General features: G+C 37.8%; 1 protein-coding gene across 1 annotated transcript; it reads left to right on the plus strand.

Annotated features, from left to right (window-relative positions):
* Positions 1–9,370: 9,370 nt before the first annotated feature.
* Positions 9,371–10,318, plus strand: LOC103742690 (olfactory receptor 5B12-like). The gene has a single exon (XM_008843768.2). The coding sequence runs from the start codon at positions 9,374–9,376 to the stop codon at positions 10,316–10,318; it is 945 nt and encodes a 314-aa protein (XP_008841990.1). The 5' UTR covers positions 9,371–9,373.
* Positions 10,319–21,246: the final 10,928 nt, after the last annotated feature.

Here is a 21,246-nt window from a genome sequence, read left to right on the forward strand (position 1 = left end):
TGCCACCTTACAAATAATTTTGGGAAAATTGTTTCTCAGGTACTGGTCAAAATTTCCCAAAGCTCCTGAGGCACAAAGCGATAGGAAGAGATCAGTAACAAGGACCCAAAATTCCTGGCATTGAGTCTTGCATCCACCATATATATTTTCATATTATTAGAAGTTATTTACCTTTGATTAGGCAAATTTTCTTCAGTTTTATAAAAACCATTATTTTCCCATGCATTTCATTAGTCTCTGTGACCAGTAGCTAAGGGATTAATGTATTTTAAAACGTTAGTAAATAGTTATCTTATCAACATGAGCCAGCACAATTATTACCTTGTGAGTTTCCTCTGGTCATGATTGAGGGTTCACTGCAAATATCGAGTTTGGAAGTAGGCTGTTGTGTAGACTAAGTGTTATTATCCATTTATAAAATGATGACCAGAGATGCTCTACTCAGTCTCTGTTCCATTTGAAATAACCGTCATATAAAGTCAAAAAGGATTATGGGCCTTACTATAAAGGAATCTGGAGAAAAATTGCACAGGTTTGGAACTGTCAAGGGAAAAGATTCCCTTTGAGAGCAATCTTGACTTCATCCCACTTAACTCAGGAAGAACTAATTAAATTGCACAGGAGTCTATTTTTATATATTTCAAAGCATGTGGAAACTTCTTTGTATTTACTACCCTTCCAAAACTCCTCTATTGCTTTAAATAATATTTTTATTGATTCTTTGAGAATTGTATTTTGAGCATGTTCAGAACCCCTCAACCATCTTCTCTGAGACCCACCCCACCTTCCCCTCTTCACTTACTTCATGTCTTCAAATTTTCAAAGCCTGTCAAGTTTAATTTGTGTTCCCCAAAAGCTCTTGGGTGTGGGTCCATCTCTTGGAACCTGGTCAACTTACTCCGTGTCACACCCTTAAAGAAAACTGACTCTCCCTCTCCCAGGAACTATCAATTGCCAGTAGTTATTCAGCTAGGGTTGCTGCTTTTTGCTCATGTCTATGCTCTATGCTGGGCATTTGTCTGGCTTGGGCTTCTGAAAGTTTTGTGCATGCTGTCACCAGCACCGTGGGTTTATACAGGCAACTCCCTTCTTTCGTCCAGAAAGCATAGTTTTCTTTTTAAAAATATTTTATTCATTATTCTTATCATATGTGAGTATACTGCTTGCATGTATATAAGTACAACCCATGCAATGCCTGTGGAGTTCAGAAGAGGGCACTGGATCCCACTGGAACTGGAGTTACAGATGGTGCTGGGAATCAAACCTGGGTCTTCTTCAAGAACAGCCAATGTTCTTAACCATTGAGCCATATCTCCAGCCCAGAAAATATGGTTTTCTTAAATGTATCCACCACCTTTGGCTCTTAGAGACTTTCCGCTCCCTCTTCTGCAGTGATCCCTGTGCCTTAGTTTTAAAAAGAGAGTGTGATACTGGTGTTTCATTTAGGGACTTATATACATTCTTCATCTAACACTGCAACTATTTTAGTATATTCAGATTTATTAATGAGGAATTCTAATCCCTTAAATGTGTTATATTGACTTGCTTTTGCATACTTAACCATTTAGCCATATCTCCAGCCCAGAAAATACGGTTTTCTTAAATGTATCCACCACCTTTGGCTCTTAGAGACTTTCTGCTCCCTCTTCTGCAGTGATCCCTGTGCCTTAGAGAGAGTGTGATACTGGTGTTTCATTTAGGGACTTATATACATTCTTTATCTAACACTGCAACTATTTTAGTATATTCGGATTTGTTAATGAGGAATTCTAATCCCTTAAATGTGTTATATTGACTTGCTTTTGCATGTTTCCTCTGTTTCTGCATTTTAAGTGTACCCATTGGTTTGGTTATCTCTTTTGGAGTTCTTTGGAAATATTGCTAGTGAGCAATACATTCTTCTGGTCTCATCCCCAGTATTCTTCAGAGAGGAGACAACACCATGCTTTAACATCAACAATACAAAAGTGAAGAAATAGAAATATACTAAAGACATGTCAACTTAATTAAGGTCAATAAGTGTATCACCAATGGCCATATAATATGAAATGGCTAAAATAATGTAGCATGTGTTACAAAGTTAAAAATTATTTGGGATAATATAAGATTAGTAAGTAAATGAAATGCAGAAAGGGTGCAGGGATTAGGAAGAAAGAAAAACATGTATTAAATAAAAGAAAGAAAAATGAGGGGAATTTTTTGAAGAGCTAAAGAGAGAAGGAAAAATGAAAATATCTGATTTCTCACTATTAAAATTAGATAAGTGTAAGAAGAATAAGAAATATTCTTAAATAAAGTAAAATATTTAAAATATGGTAAGAATAATAAAAGAAATAAATCAATCATCAACAAAAATGAAGCATTGGAGCAACTTCCTTTCTTGTCCTACAAGAGTTGAGTCTGACAGGTAAAACTGGGGAGTATCACTTAAGACTTGACACTCTTGTCTTTTCACTTCTAGGCTGATACTAAGCTGCACTTGGCAATGCCAGATGTCTCAGAGAGCTCTGCACCACTTGGAAGTTTCCTTTCTTTGTATGACAGGAGCCTCACTGGGTACTTTTACTTTTTAGTCCATAGGCTGGAAAGTTTCTCCCATTTTTCCTGGGGACTCTCCAATTCATACATGCTGGAGAGGTTAATGTCCCAAGTAAGAGATATCTTCCTACTGCACCAGGAGTAGGAGAAGCATCCACGCACAGAGATATGTATAGGTGGAACAGCCTGTACTTTCAAAACCTCTTCAGCAGTCAACATCCCCTAGTCGGGGGCGGGAAAAAAAAAGGAGGGGGTGGGGAGCTGTCAAGCTCACCACAAAAGCTGTCATTATCAGTCCCACCAGCAGTGGAGCTCACAACAGGCATGTGGTTTCAGAAACAGATCCACCTGTTGACTTTGGGCTTGGAACTATCAATTCGCCAGTAATCCTTCCCAAATGGTACCTTTCCAAGCCGCAGATGCTGAGGGAATAAATCTCCCTATTCCCGTCTTGGGCTCAGCCTCTTACCACCTGAACTTTTCAGCATATTGATGATCTGCCTGCCTGCTTTGGAGCTATGGTCAGTTGACTCCAAGCCTCCTGACATCGTTTTATGTCATTGGACTCCCAGGAGAGTTTTGGTCTTCAATAATAGGCTCATACTCAAGATGGCACCCTGCCACAGAGGTCTGATCTATGGACAGTGACAATGGACCTCCTTTCTATCACCGTGAGGAGTCACTGTCTCTCCAAGCTCTGAAACTCGATTTAAGGCTTCTGAGAACTTTGGGCTTGTCCTGTGGGTAGGACATCCAATCTTCCTGTGCAGTGTCCACCTGTCTTACCTTTTAGACAAGGTTTCTGCTTCCCTCCCTCCATGTGGGGAGACACATGTGGATCTCTGTGTTACCTGCTCCATTTGCTGTGCTGTGCATCAGTATCTAAACACACTTTTCTGCTGTTGTACAGTTCCCTTTTGTTTCTCTTTTCATAATAGACTTTGTTCTTCATCGTCCTAAGTCTTCTCACTCACTGAATCACACAAAAGGAAATTCTACGCTGTAATCTTATCAAGGGCCGAAAATGAATGGTTTCTGCTTAGAGATTCCTTCCAACAAATATCCTCGTTCATCAGCCTGAAGTTCTGTATTCTATAAGGTCATAGGACAAAGACACCTTTCAGTTAGGTTCTTTGTTACTTTATAGTAAGGATGGTCTTTCTTCAGTTTCCCATTTTTTAGTGCTCATTTCTGTCTGAGGCCTCGTTTAAACAATCTTAACTTTCTGTTCTATTATCAGCATTTTGGTCATGTTCATTAACGTCACCTCTAAGAAGAGAGGATTCTTTTTTCTGTAGCTTTCTTCTTCTGAATCCTCATCAACTGCCTTCACTGCTTCATCCATGGCAGCACAGTCTTTCCAGCATTCACTTCAGAGCTACTACAGCTTCTACCTAGCACCTAGTTACAAAGATGCATCTACAACTTTTAAGTATTTCTTATGTCAATATCCACTTCCTCAGCTTCCATATTTGTGCCACTCGAACAAAATGCTTATAGACTGAGTAATTTATAATGATGATACTTTCTTTTCACAGTTTTGGATGCTCAGACATCTAAGATCACAGCACTGACCAAGTGATGTCTTCTTATTGCCTTCCTCCTTCATCTTCATGTGGAAAGAGACATAAGAAAATAAAGGTATGAACTGGGGCTGGAGAGATGTTTAGTGGTTAAGAGCACTGGCTGCTCTTGCAGAGGACCTGGGTTTAATTCCCAGCACCCACATGGTGACTAAAAATGGTCCATATACAGTTCCAGGGGGTTTGATACCCACTTCTGACCTCCTCATGTGCTGCATGACACAGATACACTTTCATACACGCAGGCGATACACTCACACACATAATAAATAAAGTATGTGTGTGTGTGTGTGTGTGTGTGTCTGTATTAAAAAGATGTGAACCTATGTGCTCATTTGGCAGCAAAGTAGAAGAAATATAATCTGCCCTTGCACATCTATTTTACATCAACATTAACCCATTCGTGAGCACAGAGTTCTCATCATGCAGTCTTCTGGAAAAAGCCTCTTTTGTCAGACTTGTTGAAGTCTGAATTTTGGAGGAAAAAGTCCAACTTTGGCCTTTATCCCATAACCTAGCAATTTAACTTATAACATGTACCAAATGAAAAATGTGTCCACACACACACACACACACATATAAATATAAATAATATTACATTAAGTACCACAGATTAGAAATAACTCAAATGTCTATTCACCAGTGAATGGATATGACAGAATTTGGTACATTCTATAATGAAATGTTGTGTACAGAAATGAAATAGTAATGCATCATCCAAATGGATGAACCTTGATATTATTCTAACTAAACAAAGCCAGGCATAACCCACCACTTGTCATATAATCCTCTTTATAAGAAGTGTTTATATGTTAAGTAAATCTTTAGAGACAAACTTTAGACACACAGTTACCTAGGTATGTGACTTTTCTCATCACTATAACAGAATATCTGATAGAACAAATTAAGAAAGGAAGTATTTATTTTGACTCACAAAGTCACAGAATTTCAGACCATTGTGGGTGGGTAGGATGGTGGCTACATTGGCTTATTTTTGTCAGTTGGAGCACAAAGACCCCAAGAAAGGCTAATGACCACTAAGCAACTCTAGTGACCAGCCTGGTAGGGACCATGTCCCATAGGAACCACAACCCCTTAAAATACCACCATCAGGTAGAGATCAGGATTGAAAACACATGACCTTATAAGAGACAGTAAGCACTGAAACCCTAAGACTACATCTGAGGTTGGAGGCGAAGAGAATGGAATCAACTGCAGGTCAACACAGTTTCTTCTTCAGGGATTACATGTGTGATTACATGGTATGAATGTTGTATGGCTCTGAATCTATAATTAAAATTGGTAAGTTATGGGGAAAAGGGGGACATTTCAAATGAGGAAGTCATGGTGCAAGGATTAAACGGGGAGACAGAAGAAATAAATAATGCTTAGCTAGTGTAAAAACCAGAGGAAATCATATTTGTCCAACAACCTAATAACAAATTACACAAACAATATTTCTACATAAGTCCATGTGTATAGCTAAAGGCAACATAACAAGAAACAGTGCCAGACAGGAGAAACTTTCCCTTGAGTTGTTGGCCAGGGTGGTCCTGGAAACTCCCAAAATGTCACAGGCTATTGCCACAGTCTTGATTGCCCCCTAGAACTTAAAGGTAAGACTATTGCTGAATACAGGGCATACTTCAGACAGAATTTGGAGCGATAGAGCTGGAACTGACCTGGAAGCCACCTCCCCTGAAGCCTAGCTCTCATAGCTTTGGAGTGAACTATGCAAGGTGCTAAGGGAGAACATCAATTGATGGTCTAACAGGACATTGGTGCAGAAGTTTTATGGTCTCCTAATTATATTACAATAAGATTATTATAAAAAACAGTGAATTGATGCTAAAAGGAGCAATGTCCAGGAATTTGTGAGCCTAAAAAATACTCAACAACAAACACACACAGTTTTAGGCAGAGCAGATTAGGTCACACTGTAGCAACAAATAAGCCTAAAATCCAAGGTTCCATGTAACAGTGATGGAATTCTAACTAGGTACTTCTGTCCAATACAGGTTGTCTAGGGAAGTGAAGTTTCTTTCTACATGTTCACTCAAATGCTCAGGCTAAGAAAGACTATATCACATGAAACTGCTCCCTCTAGAACATGTAGCCTAGCTAGTTACCCTGGTAGAAAGAGTATATATATATACTATAACACACAAGATAACACACATACTGTGTCTCTTCACTGTAATTTGTGGAAATATTCATTGTCCTACTCCAACTTTATAGAATAATATGAGAATTAGATATATTATGTGAACACCACTATTTTTGTTTCACATGCTAAATAAATTTTAATTGTTGATAAAATAATGCTTACATTTATTGACTCTTGACTCTCGTCTATACTACCCAGCATTCTTAGCTTCATACATGTGTCATCTTGTACTGTCATTATGGTGCTCCTATAAGATATACAAAATATTAATGCTTTAAAATATTAAATCGGGGTCTGGCAGCATTGCTTAGTGGTTAAGAGCACTTGCTGATCTTGAGGAGGACTTGGGTTTGGTTCCCAGCACCCATTATGGTGGCTAACAACTGTTCGCAACTCTAGTTCCAGGAGATACAATGTCCTTTTCTGGCCCCCATGGGCATTGCACGCATGCGGTGCACTTAAATACATGCAGGAAAAAGTCATATACATAAATTATAAATAATAAATATTTTTCATTTAAATATATTAATTGAGAATTTCACACATGTATATAATGGCCTCTAGCCCCCATTTCCTCATGAAACTTTCAGCAGATCCTCCCCAACATGTCCCCCTCCCAAATTCATGTTATCATTTTATTTTTAAATAAATCATTAAGTACTACTGAGTCTGCCCATATGTGCATGGGTATGGGGCCATCCATTCAGTCCTTTTATTTCACAAATGTTACAATGAAACTTGCAGATAATTAAGTCAGATACTCAAGGGCACTGCTACAGCAGGAGCAGAATATGCAGGCAAACCCCACGACCACACAGCTCCAATTCATAGCTACATTTGACTACACTGACGAAAAAGAAAGAATTCTACTACAGGACTTGTAATCAGAGGTAACTGTAGACAAATAGGTTCATATCATTGATTTTAAAAAGAAGGAAGATCTTAACCTTATTGAACAACAAGATGATTTTAGTGAGAAGGATCATATTGTATATTTTTAATAACCAGAGTAAAAGGCTTTGAATGTTCTCATGACAAAAAGATAAATGTTCAACATAAGGTGTGTGCTAATGGACTTGATTAACATGACAATCAGTACATAATGCCTTTATGTATCAAAACATAACATTGCCCCTCCATAAATTAATACATATATACAGCTGTTATGTTGATAAATTTTCCAAGGAAATGAATGAGAAAAATCCCAGAACAGATTTGCAGTGATAAGGCAAGTGGTTTGTTTTATTTAAAAAAAAAAACTTGAAAGAAAAAAAATAATGCCCTAGAACCATGCTGAGACAAAGCTGAATGAGGGCCTAACCCTGAGATTCCAGCCGGAATTTTATTTTTCTTCCCTTGCTTGGCTCTAGCCCAACTTACCTGATGATTAGAGGCTCATTCTTCTAAGTGTTTAGTCCCCCAAGTCCTCATAGTCACTTTTCATCCAAATGCAAACACTTTACTGTCTCCATCCACCTCAGGTTGAAGGGCCAGTGTGGGAACATGAGCCTCCAGAGACATCCACATCCACACACTGCTTCCCTGGAGATCTTGGGAGATCTTGCAGGGCTTTCCATCTTTGTCTTGATATTAACAAGTGCACAAGCTACCGTTCTGTTCCATAGCCAAGATCCACATCTGTGAAAGGAAAGTCTCTTGCACAATGCTTCCCTGGAAATGGACATTGGATCAATACTCTGGACATGAAACTTTTCATGTTTCTTTTTGTTCCTAGGACAACAGTAAGTATTGAAATATGCGGTGGTTGCCACTTAGAATTGTAAGGACAATAGAATGTCTAATCATTTTTACTTTCCAGTGTTGTTAGCCATCTTCTCCTTATGGTTCACTGTTCTTTGAACCCTACGACCTGCTCTAGAGCATTCAGACTTCCATGTAAAGGATCATAAGATGCCTTTAAGAAATGGTTAGGGCAAAGGTTACACTGAAAAGAAAAAAAGAAAACTCCAAAGGAAGAACCTGTGAGGCAGGGGGCGAATTATATTCACCTCAACATTTCTTCCAAATAAAACCACATCATCTCCTACCTTGAAAAAGAAGGGTCTTTGGTGGCAAAAAATGAGCATGGCCCAACATTCTGGTATCAGAGATGTTTCTTGGGTAGAGAGGCCCTCTCATACTGTAACCCCAATAGCACAGTCATCTGTTATCTGAGCCACCATGAAGGTAAGAATAGCTAGATGTCCTGTCAAATATGGCTTGTTTGAGAGCACCAAGTCTCCAGGGACAAATGTGAGTCCTTTTCTTGTTTTTTCCTTCTCTCTCCAAACACAAATCGTAAGACATGGTTGGTGGTGGGAAAGCTGAAACATCAGACTATGTGAAAAAGAAAGATTGTGATATAAAAAGAAAGCAGGTACAGTTTTGCTTATCAATTTTTGAAAAAAAATATTCCTACTCTGAAACCTGCAAGTATACGTGAAGATATCACTAAGAATGTGCCCTCACAGAACATGTATATTCTTCTTGGTGCTAATATTTAAAGGTGAAGATACAACTAAGGGCTCTCATAAATTAGAAATAAAAATTGAGTATGCCTAGATCGTTTCTTTGGTCACTGTATGTCTTAAGGTTGTGGAGTATGTCGCACAGACATGAAATGCATTTGCCTGGCTTTGTCATAATCATATACCACAGCATGGTCACATGTCCTACATGGAGCTCTCTGTGGATTAAACATTATTGTGTAGACTAGATTAAAAATATTTTTAGATATTACAAGTAGTAACAATAGTAACAAGAGTAATACTATATGGTTTAGTGTAGTATAAAATATCCTATAAGAGCCAAATGGAATTGAGCCCCACAGTTATCATATGGACCACCTATAACAGCCACTGACAGCAGAAAAATACCAGTGTCCATCCATAACACTTACATATGGACAGAATGCCTGCACCCACCCAGAATGTTCTCCATAGTCTCCTACACTAGAGAAAGGAGGAACCATGAGCAAGAGACCCTGGACATACTATATATTTCATGTTGATATTCAGATAGCATAAGGTTTTCATTCCCTCATCTTGTCCTAGGTATCTGTCATGATCGCTCCCAACTGACTTTGATGGAGAATTTTTCAGAGGCAACTGAATTTATTCTTGTGGGGTTAACAGATGCCATTGAACTTCAAGTTCCTTTATTTATAGTCTTCACATTTGTTTATTTGATCACACTGGCTGGGAACCTTGGGATGATCTTGTTGATTCTGCTGGACTCACGACTCCACACTCCCATGTACTTTTTCCTCAGTAACCTCTCTCTGGTGGACTGTGTTTACTCCACAGCTGTCACACCTAAAGTAATGGAGGGATTTCTCACAGGAAATAAGATCATATCCTACAATGCCTGTGCTGCCCAGATGTTCTTCTTTGTAGCCTTTGTCGCTATTGAAAGTTTGATCCTGGCCTCAATGGCCTTTGACCGACATGCAGCAGTGTGTAAACCCCTGCATTACACCACCACCATGACAAGTACCACGTGCATCCTAATGGTCGCCTCCTGCTACATGTGCGGAATCTTGCAATCCTCTGTCCATATAGCCCTTGCATTCCAACTTTCTTACTGTCATTCCAGTGTGATCAATCACTTTTTCTGTGACATTCCCCCAGTGCTGGCTCTTTCTTGTAATGACACCTACACAAATGAGATTACACTCCTTATCTTGGCTACATTGGATGTTGCTTTCACTCTCTTGGTTATCTTGAACTCTTACTTGCTTATTTTCATTGCTATCCTGAGGATGCGTTCAGCTGAGGCACAGAGGAAAGCCTTCTCCACCTGCACATCCCACCTCATTACTGTCTCCATCTTCTTTGGGTCACTCATCTTCATGTACCTACAGCCCAGCTCCAGTCACTCCATGGACACTGACAAAATTGCTTCTGTGTTCTACACCATGGTCATCCCCATGCTGAACCCGCTGGTCTACAGCCTGAGGAACAAAGAGGTCAAAAATGCATTTAAAAAGGTTGTTGGGAAAGCAAATTCTTCACTGTTCTTAAGCCATTAATTTTGTTTTTTCAACATGTCAAACTTTCTCTGGACCTCCAACTTCAAAGAATGATTTACTTGTAATTGTTTCTTGTTTTTAATTTCTTTGGACAGTTTTTTATATGAAGACCTCTGTCTTCATGTGCTGGCAACATGACTAGTTTATAGTAGGTTTGAAGTATATTTTACCATAAAAGATGTCAATTCAATGTTTTAATCAATATTGTAATGCTAGATATATTCACATGTAATATTGCTTCATAAAGTTGGTTTCAACTGCTTTGCAGATAAACCTCATTCTTATATGAAAACACATATTTTAAATTCATAAATTTCATAATAAGTTCATGATATTTGTACATTGCATGAAGTCATTATTCTTGGACATTAATGCTCTGAAAGATAATCTTCAGAGGTTGTCAGAATACAGAATTCAAGGATACCATTCAAAATAACATTTTTGTATTTGTTTTGAAACAAATATTGTACTGTTTCTGAAACAGAAATCCATAGCATGATTATATGTCTATGTCTTCTTCAGTCTTAAGATTCAAATGTTGCATTTCAATAACCAGGGAAAGTATATTATTTAAATCTGTTTAATGCTGAATTCCAGAGATCAAAGTCAGACTGCAGCCAACAAACACTAGTTCAAGGGAAAAAGAATAAATTAGTGAACTTCATAACATATAGTCATGATTAGCAGAGTATGAATCCTCTGAAGTAGTATTTTTCTTAAAGAAAATATTTATTAGATGATAAGCTATTAAGTACATAAATAAAAAAGCATCATTCAATAATACCCACATATGTATCCCTTACGTGAGTTCTAGATACCATTTTACCCACATATAACAGCTATTTCACATCAAACTACTTCTAAAGGATTTTAGCAGAAATGTTAATGAATGTATAAAATGGGAAGTTTATTTCTGGATTAATTCTGGGAATTGGGGCCAACAGAAGGATGAAGGTGGTCAAAAGTTCTCCTCTTTGTTACTAAATACTGCTGAGTTAAACCAGGATACTGAACTCAAGAACAGTGGTTCTTTAAGGTGGGCTCCAAAGGGATAAATCAGTGTTGTTAATCATTCAAAAATGTTTGGGAAGAAAATGACAAGTATAAGGAAGGAGTTACATTAAATAAGACTGGAGCCGGTATCCAGTGGGAACTGTACTTTCTTCAGGAAGCTATTTGTTTCTCCATTAACCCTCTTATCATCTATCAGGTTTTGTCTTTATAGAAATTCTTAAATGCTTATTCTATGAAATAAATTAAAATTAATTAGTAGATGCATGAGTTAAAAATTATACAAGGGAGTGAATGAGTGAGATTTGGAAGCACAGCTGAGGTTGCTTGAATGCGTTTGCATCAAACTGGATCCCTAATGTCTGACCACAGAACTCAAGGGCTACTCGTTCTGTGTACATAAGGAAGGGACATCTCTGATATTATCCACAATACTCCATCTTTCTTTACAGCACAGAAGTGTAAATTTTAGTTTTTAATAAGCTAAACACAGTGCTTATCTCTCAGCATATATTGCAACCAAAACGCTGAAGTATTCTGGACTACTATGCAGAAGTCTCTTTCAACTGTCTGACACAATAATTAAGACAAAATAGTCCCTAACAATATGCACAACAGAAATATCTACTTCATAGAGTTGGCTTGACATTTACTAGGATAGTATGTTTAAAACACTTAGTATAATGCTTGATGTACTGCAAGAAAATAAATGTGAAATATATTTATTTTACCTTTAGTAGAAATAACAAAGAACTGGCCCATTCCCTATCATTGCCCTTTCCCTACTCCAGGACTGCCATAGTTTTCTTTCTACTTTATGTTGCTTGAGTTTTTTATATATCCACAGACAAATTCATGCCTGTCCACTTAAGGACACCTCCCTGGGGGGTGGGTGGGCATTTCTACATCTGGCTTTATTAATGTAAACAGCTTAGTCATATCTAACAGTCAGACCTGAGCTGTAGAATCATCTCTTCTCTGCTTGGGATTTCCAGGATGTGAGAATGGAAGCTTGCAGTGCTCATCTCAAGAACAGCACTGACTACAGACACAGAGAGTTCAGAAAAATTGATCCACTATTCTTACCATATAAAGATTATGTACCATTTGTTTCTAAACCACAGATCTGGACTTAGAAATAGATTCACAGGTATCATGGCCCAGAGATCCACAGTGGTGAGAGCTGAGCCTGGAATCCTTTGAGTGCCGTGGACTCCAGAACTGTTGAGCTCAGAAAGCAGCATCCTTGGAGGGAAAGCAAAGAAAAATTGTTCAGGCAGAACCAGGTTTGGCTCATGTGGTTCCTGGCTATGATGAAGACAAAATTAAATTTCTGAGTCCTGGGTTAGTTTGTCTCCTAACCAGTCTTTATGCCATTAGTAATGGAAAGACAGTGAGCTATTCACTTGGCAAAGTATCAGGACAAAAGCATCTGGGAAAGATTCTGACTTGCCAACATACTATCTATAAATATCAAAAATCTTACCCATTAAAATTACAAAACAAATTGCCAGAGATGGTTTATCTAATAAAGATGAAGCAATATAGAAACTAGAGAGATGGCTCAGTGGTTAAGAGCACTGACTGCTCTTGCAGAAGACCTGGGTTCAAATCCCAGCACCCACATGATGGCTAACAACCATCAGTAACTCCAATTCTAAGGTTTCTGACGCCCTCTCTGGCCATCCATGACAATTGCATTACATGGATGCACTTACATACATGCAGGCATAATATTCATACACATAAAGTAAAAATGATTAAAACCATTTTTTAAAAACAAATCAGTATGTACCAACAGGGATGATCTCTCCAGTAAATAGGAGCTCCTTAAGTATGGGAGAATCTCCAAAAAATTAGAAAACCCACACAGCCAATAGGAAATGAACACAGTATTCAAAGAGAAAATAAATCATGCCATAATATACAAATTTACAATAAGTATGATTAAAATATCTATAAATTATGAAGGTAATACACCTATAAAATTGGAGAAGTAAAAAAATAAAACTAAAGAACTATTAGTCAGCATTATAAATATGAAAGAAAACAAAAGTGTAAAGAGGGAAGTATTTATTATCAAAACTTATACATAAATGGGATAAAAATTGACATTACTGAAAATTTAGAATTAACATCATGATGTTAAATTTGGTAAAATATTCAAAATATTTCTTCATAAAGAAATATAGAAACATGAAAGACAGTTAAAGACAGCATCAACATAGATCTTAACTCTCCAATAAAGAAGCATGTGAAGTTTCAGAAAGAAATTCCACAAAACAGGAGAAAAATAAATATCAAAATTGAAAAATGGGTACATAAGTCCTCTACAGGAAAGACTCACCTCATTTCTCAGAGGGCTATATTTTTAAAATAAATATTTAATTATATTGTTAGGAACACAGAAAATTCAAGTAGAAGAAAATGTTTACAAGTACCTGAGAACACATGCAAATAATAATCATACTCATTAAAACAATACAAGTAGGCAGATAATAGAACAACTTCCTTTGTTAAGTTGACATTTATTTGTTCTTTGAAATTTCATACATGCATACAATGTATCTTGATCCTATCCACTCCTCTCCCTCCCTCCAACTCCCCTAACCCACAAGACATATCCTACCCTATTATGTGCTCTTTTTATTTTTTATATCTCACTGAGTCCATTTAGTTCTGCTTGTATGATGTGGGCACGGGGTCATCAAGCTGGAAGGTGCTATGTAGGGTGCTAGGGGAGAAAAATAACTTTCAAAGGGCTGAAGAAAACTAATTACCCAATCCAGATTTCCATACTCAGATAAACTAGCACTCTAATGTGATGTTAAATGAGGGTTAAATGAGGGTATGTGAACACCTGAAAGACAATTTACTATCCTCAGGGAATATAGTCCAGAGATTGAATTTTAAGTGTGAAAAGTATCAATGTATCTGACTGTGGAGTTCAAAAGAGAGAATAAAGTGTTCCTTGATTCACAGGCTGCCTTCTTATTTTTGAAAGGTTCCCTGTCATCAGCTGTACTCTCCTTGTGGTACTGATAATGGATGAACATGAGCTTCTGTGAAGGGAAGATTTACAAACTGGGAATATGCTCAATCAGGTTCTCTCAATAGCTATCATAAATGCAATGGTTTGAGCTCAGTTTACTTTAAAAGTAAAGACTAAGTAAAACAATTAGTATAGGAGTGAGACAGTAAGACAGGGAAGGAAAACAGCACAGGGCTGCATTACATAGTAGTTTATGTTTGTGGAGAACAGGGGCTGAAACTGGCTAGGTCTGTTGGAAACTGTACGGAACAGTCACCAGAGAAACACTATCTGAGAGATGTGGGATATTTGCAACCTCTATTTCAACTCAACTGTCATTTATTTATGGAAGTGCAAGGCTAATTAATTCCCCAGCAATTCAGTCCTCACCAACCCATGGATTGAGCATAGTTGTGCAGCCAATTTGCGCCCCCTTGTCAAGTGTTCAGACACTTCATCAATAGAAAATAACATTCCTAAGGACAGTGAGAGCATGGAGAGGTGAGGGGAACCAGTATTCATACAGTTTTGTCTTAATGTGATTAAAACGATAGTACACCTGGTTATAGAATCTGAATATGTATATTTTCACATTTAAAAGATATCACTTTGCTATCTGAAGATTGTATTCTAATGAGAAAAAGCAATGTTAGGCTGATTTCTATTATTATGCATGTTTCCATGTTTATTTTAGCACTTAATAGGTCCTTTGTTGTTTGTGCACTTTCATGATGACCCAGTCCAATACAGAAATTCTTTTTACTGATGGCTACACAGTGGAGACTTATTTTTATGTGCATTTTTGTTGATTTTTTTGTGTATTTAATATAATAGATCTGAATTGAATTTAGAACCCCTTCCACATCCATGCCGCCCATCACCCCCCCAATCGGATTTCATGCACTCTGTTATACATGTTAAGGCCTATCCAGTCAAGCATTGGTATCCAGATGTTCTGCAGTGCAAGTTCATTCAGTGTGGTCTAGTCAGCCTATCTAGAGTTATTCCCTTAAAAAAGATCAGCTCTCCCTTAGTCCCCAGAAATCAGTTGCCAATAGTTGCTACCCCTCTCCCCAGTTCTGTGCTGGTTTTTTTTTGTCTGACTGAGTCAGCATGGGTCTTGTGCATGCTGTCAACATTGTTGCAAGTTCATATGAGTAAGTTCCCAGGGGCCTGGAAGAATGTTTCCTTATATTCATGCATCAACCCTGGCTCTTACAGTATTTCCACCTCCTCATCTGCAATGCTCCCTGAGCCATGGGTGTGTGAGGTTTAATATAGGAGTCCTATCCAGTGACACACTCTCTTCAGTCTCTTATTTTCTAGAACTTTGCCTGTTGTGGCCTTCTGTATGCATGATGACACTCTGTTTTATAAGAAAGCTTCACTGGTGAGAGATGAGGGATGCATTAATATTTTCTACACTACTAATAATATGTGGTCATGCATGCACAAAATGTGATGCTTGACTAAGGAGAATCTGTGAATGAAAGTTTCCAAACAGAAGCTGAACCTTCAAAAATGAACCTTCTGCAAGGCTGATTGTAGCTCTGAAACGACTTACTACTCTGACAAGCCTGAGAACTACTGGCAAGCACAGGGCACCTTGGGAAGAAGGGTGGAGCCTAGCAGCCTGCAAGCCTGAGCTGTGGCGGTGGCTGGAGAATGGAATGGGAAAAGGAAGGTTGTGGGGCTGCCGCCCTGGGGCAAATGGCAAGGGCATCTTGAGATGGGGCATTTACAGACCTGGGGTGAGACCGCTGGCCCACTGGACCTGGGCGAAAGCTAGCCGGAGACTGTGGGCCAGGCATATGGAACTCAAAATGGCACACCCACACCACGGGTTTCTTTGTAAGCCACACCATGGGTTTCTTTGCAAGTCACCCCATCACTCCCTATCATAAAGGAAACCCAAACTAAAAATGTCTTATGTTAGTCTGTTTGTGGGGCTGCCGCCCTGGGGCAAATGGCAAGCCTTGAAGCCTTGGGGAGCAGGGGGTGCCCACGAAGGGAAAAGGGAAGAAAATTAGTGCGACACTGATTAATTAGAACTTTAGAGCCTAATTATACTTTATCTTGGGATACCTTTGACCTCCTAAATAGGTGCCTTTCTTTAATTCTTGGAAAATTTGATCTTCAATATCTAAATTATTATACCTTTTACCTGTGGTTTCAGACTTGATCAGTTTTAATATATTGCTATTACATCAATTTTAGTTTGGAAAAGTAAATGGAAAGTTGCGTTATAGACGAAATGAGATGACAATATAGATTTCTCTTAAGGTTTAATTAACACAATTGACTTGTTTCATACACATAATATTAATAGTGTTATAGAAACAAGGCATCAGACCCATTAGAAATCAGAGTCTTACAACCTTTATAGACATAACCAAATCTTACTTCTATTTCAATGGCTAGAAAAGCAAAATGGGACTCTAGAAAAAGTAACAATAATATTGTCCATTTCCATTTACTAGCAAAATACAACATTTTAAATTAATATTTTAATTCCAGCTTATCCTTAGACAGTCAATCAAGAAACATCAGCACTTTCAGTCCTTGTATTTATTAGAGATTGATGATTTTGAGTAATTTGGGTAAGAAACATTAACACAAGTCCCTGAGTGTCTCAAACTAGAGTAAATATTGTTACAGTTTGGTAAACATCTAAGCATAATATAGTGCCATTTATGAGGTTGAATTTGGCTTAACACTTTTTAAAATTTATCACTGAGTTTTTGTGGATTTCATACAACATATCTTAATAATATTTAGACCCCCTCCCATATCTGAAAGCTGCCCATGGCCTTCCCAACCAGATTTCATGCATTATGCCATATATATTAAGACCTGTGAAGTGAATTTCATGTCCCCTAATGTCAGTCAGTGTGAGTCCATCCACTGGAGCCAGGTCAGCCTACCTACCATCACTCGCTTAAAGAAGGCCAACTCTCCCACACCCAGCAGTGAGCACTTACTAATATTTTCTCAACTAAGGTTGGGGCATTTTACCCATTTCTCCACTTTTATGCTGGGTTTTATCTGGTTTGAGTTTTCATGGGTCTTGTGCGTGCTGCCACCATTGCTCTAAGTTCATATGAACAAGTTCCTGGCTGCTTGGAAAACTCTATCTCCTTGTTGTCACTCACAACTGCTGGATCTTACAGCCTTTCTGCCACCTCATCCAAAATGGTCCATGAGAATTGGGTGTCAGAGGTTTAATATGGGAGTCCTACTGAGGGGCTGCATACTCTGCGATCTCTATTCTCTTTATTTTAGCCAGTTGTCCCTTTCTGTGTTAATCACCATCTGTCTCAGGAGGAGGATTTGCTGGTGAGAGTTGAGAAGTATGTTCATATTCTCTCTTCCCCCTGTTCCACTATGTTCCCTGAGGCTTAGGTGTAGAAGTTGTATTTTGGATATGTCACTTAAAGTTGGACATCTCACTGACACTTGCTCTCTGCAGTTGACCAGTTGTGGAACTCTATAATTGTCTCTGTCTGTTGTAAAAAAGCTTTTTTTGATGAACAGTGAGAGGTATAATTGTCTACAAATATAAGGATTCATATTTAGGACAATAAGAAGTTACATAGGTCTAGGGATATGACAGAGATAGGGTTTTCTCTAGGATCTATGAACTCCAGCCATGAATATTTGGCTACGTTTACAGTGATATTTACCACACATGAATTCCCTCCCACTGAGTGAGCTTTAAGTTCAATTAGATAGCTGTTGATTGCCTCCCAAATAAAAGTGAAACTACTGAGCCAATAGAGATAGTTTGCTGTGCCAGTCATTGTTGTGGTTATTAGGCTTTACAGCTAGGTTGGTCCATTGGTTAATTTTCTTCCTTTGCAGCTTGCACAATATCATTTGAAACTATGAAATCTAGTCTTCATGGAGGAAGATTCTAGATCAAGTACAGCTAGATTGTTCTAACTATTGTCTAGAGTATGTTCTGTCTCCAGCAAAAGGGTATTACCTTCAAGTTTTGGAAGGTAATCAAGGTCTGTGACAACAGCCTGTATTATTTTGAGAGTCTCTTGGACAATCCTGACCAACAGCTCCAAGGGAGGTTTCTCCTGTCTGGCACTGTATTTCTTGTAATGTAGCCTTCAGCTATACACATGCATTCATATATGTATTGTATATGAATGTTTCAGTAAAAAATATTTCCCTTTAGTTTTTCATGTCACCTAAGCATTATCTGTCTCTCCTCTCTCTCCCCATGTATAAGCCTCCCCAGTTAAAGTACCCCAATTTTCTCCATTTCCATCTTGATAACACTTGTCTCCTATTCTTCTCTCTTGAGATCCTTCTTCCCCTTTACCCCCATGGTTCCTTGTATAACCCTCCCTTCTCCCTTCCCTGTTGAATATCCCCATTTTCACACTTTCCCCCTTGATAACATCTGTCTCCTTCTATCCCCCTCTTGGGCTCTTTCTTTCCTTTTACTCCCATGGGTCCTTTCCATTTTCCTGGCTCCTGCAGTTACATCAGGATATATATTCATATCTAAATATTTTGAGCTAAGATTCACAAATGAGAGAAAATATATGTCACTTGTTTTCCTGAGTCTGTTACTTCACTTAGTATAACAGTTTCATGAACCTTACCTGCATGTTTCATGATTTTGTTTTCCTTTGTTGCCCTTTAGAACTCTATTTTATAAATGTACTACATTTTCATGATCTCTTCATTAGTTGAGGACATTTAGGTTGTTTTATTTCTTAATTTTTGTGAAAAGAGCAGCAACAAACATGGCTGTGCAAGTCTCTGTAGTAGGATGAGCTACTGGAAATAACTGGGTCATATGACAGATTTTTATTCTTTAAGAGTTTCCCACACTGATTTCCACAGTGGTTGCACTAGTTTGCAATACCACCAGCTCTGAATGAGGGTTTGAACTCCCCACATCTTCTTCAGCATTTGGTGTTATTTATTCTCTTGATCTTAGCCATTTTAACTGGGATAAGGTAAAATATTAAAGTAGTTTTGATGTGCATTTCCCTAATTAATAAGGATGTGTAGGAGGTATTTCTTATCATTTTAAAAATTTAATTGTTGAGTAACTGATGCCAAATTTAGAAAGTCCCTTCCTGCATTTATATCTTGTAGGACACTGCCTATGTGTTCTTCAGTATTTTAGGTTTCACATTGAGGTCTTTGATCCATTTGGAATTGACTTTGGGGTGATAGGTATGGGTCTAATTTCATTCTTCTACATGTGGTGGTCCAGTTTTGCCAGCGCCATTTGTTGAAGATGCTGTCTTTTCCAAATGTGTGTTCTTGGTATCTTTGTCAAATATCATGGAGCTGTAACTGCGTGCACACATGTTTGAATCTTCTATTTTGTTTCATTGATCTACATGTCTTTTTTGTTCCAGTACAATGTTGTTTTCATTACCATATCTCAGTAATATGCTTGTGATCTGGTATGGCAATCCCTCCAGCTACATCCCACACCTATGTCCTAACAAGTTTTCAAATACCAGTACATGACCCTTCACTGTAGTCATAATGTTCTACATAAAATCTTTAGGAATTTTTTTGATTTGAATAACCCAAGCTTTATGCCATTATATAGAAAATGATTTTTTTCTTCTCCTGCCGACCACATTCTATCATTGTTTTATGATGATTTACCTTTTTCAATACTTCTTGCAGTGGATCAATGCAGTATTGGCCACTCTGTACATTGCCAATTTCTTTAGATGTAATATCATCTCTATATCTTCACATATAGCAAAATTTATTTCTTCTAAAACATTGAATAATATTCCACAGTATGAATGTGCCATATTTTTACCTACTTATATGTTGAAGAATGATCGGTATTTCCAAAATTTAACTTCTGAAAAGATTGCTACATACATAAGAAGATATAATTATTTCTCCCAAATTCGGACTTCAAGGTTTTGTTATATAGCTAAAAATGTGATTAGTGGGCCAAATGATAACATCATTATTAATAAGTAGAAGATTTTCATTTTATTTTTCATATTGGTTGCAACAACTTGCATTCTCATTCATCAAGAATAAGAATTCCAATTTCTCAGGCTGGGGAGATAGCTCAATGTCTGAGAACACTTGCTGCTCTTCCAGAAGACCCAGGTTGAGTCTCTATAACCCATATAAAGATGCTTACAACCACCTGTAAGCTCAGATCCATAGAATCCAATGTTCTCATCTGACCTCTGCTCTCATATACACATATGTGTGTGAACACACACAGACACACATGTACACACACATAAATAAAAGTAAAATAATTTTCTTTTTAAAGAGTTCCAATTTTTCCATATTTTTGCCTCTTGCTATATTTTCTTGTTGTCATTCATTAATAAGCATCCTACAGGTATGAGGTGTGATCTCATTGGCTTTCAAATTTTCATTTACCTAATAATTAATGGTTTATGCTATGGATAGTAAACCCTTATTCAATATCTTATTTCCTGGGATTTACTTTCACTCTGTTTACTTATGCTGTGCAGAAGCTCTTTGTTGATAGACTCCCAACATCTGTTTCTCTGTTGCTTGTGTATGGCATCATACATTTTCTAACTATGATGAGACCAGTACCACTTGGCTATTGTCCTATATATTCTTCTATATGTTTACTAGCTTTGAGATGATCTTATCTTTAATCCATTCTGTGCTGATAGTTGCATATGGTTCAATTTTATTCTTTGCATGGGACGATTGAGCTTTGCTAACACGATTAGTGTAAGAGATTGTCTTTTATATAGCCTCTTTATAGGTCATTTTACCTTTATTCATGGGTTTATTTGGGGGATTTCCATTCTATTCCATTGATTGGTGTGTCTATCATACCAGCACCATATTTTGTTAATTACATACTTGACTTGAGAGATGGTTCAGC

Source organism: Nannospalax galili, unplaced genomic scaffold (genome assembly GCF_000622305.1).
Source record: "Nannospalax galili isolate Female #2095 unplaced genomic scaffold, S.galili_v1.0 scaffold2482, whole genome shotgun sequence".
NCBI classification, from domain to species: Eukaryota; Metazoa; Chordata; class Mammalia; order Rodentia; family Spalacidae; genus Nannospalax; species Nannospalax galili.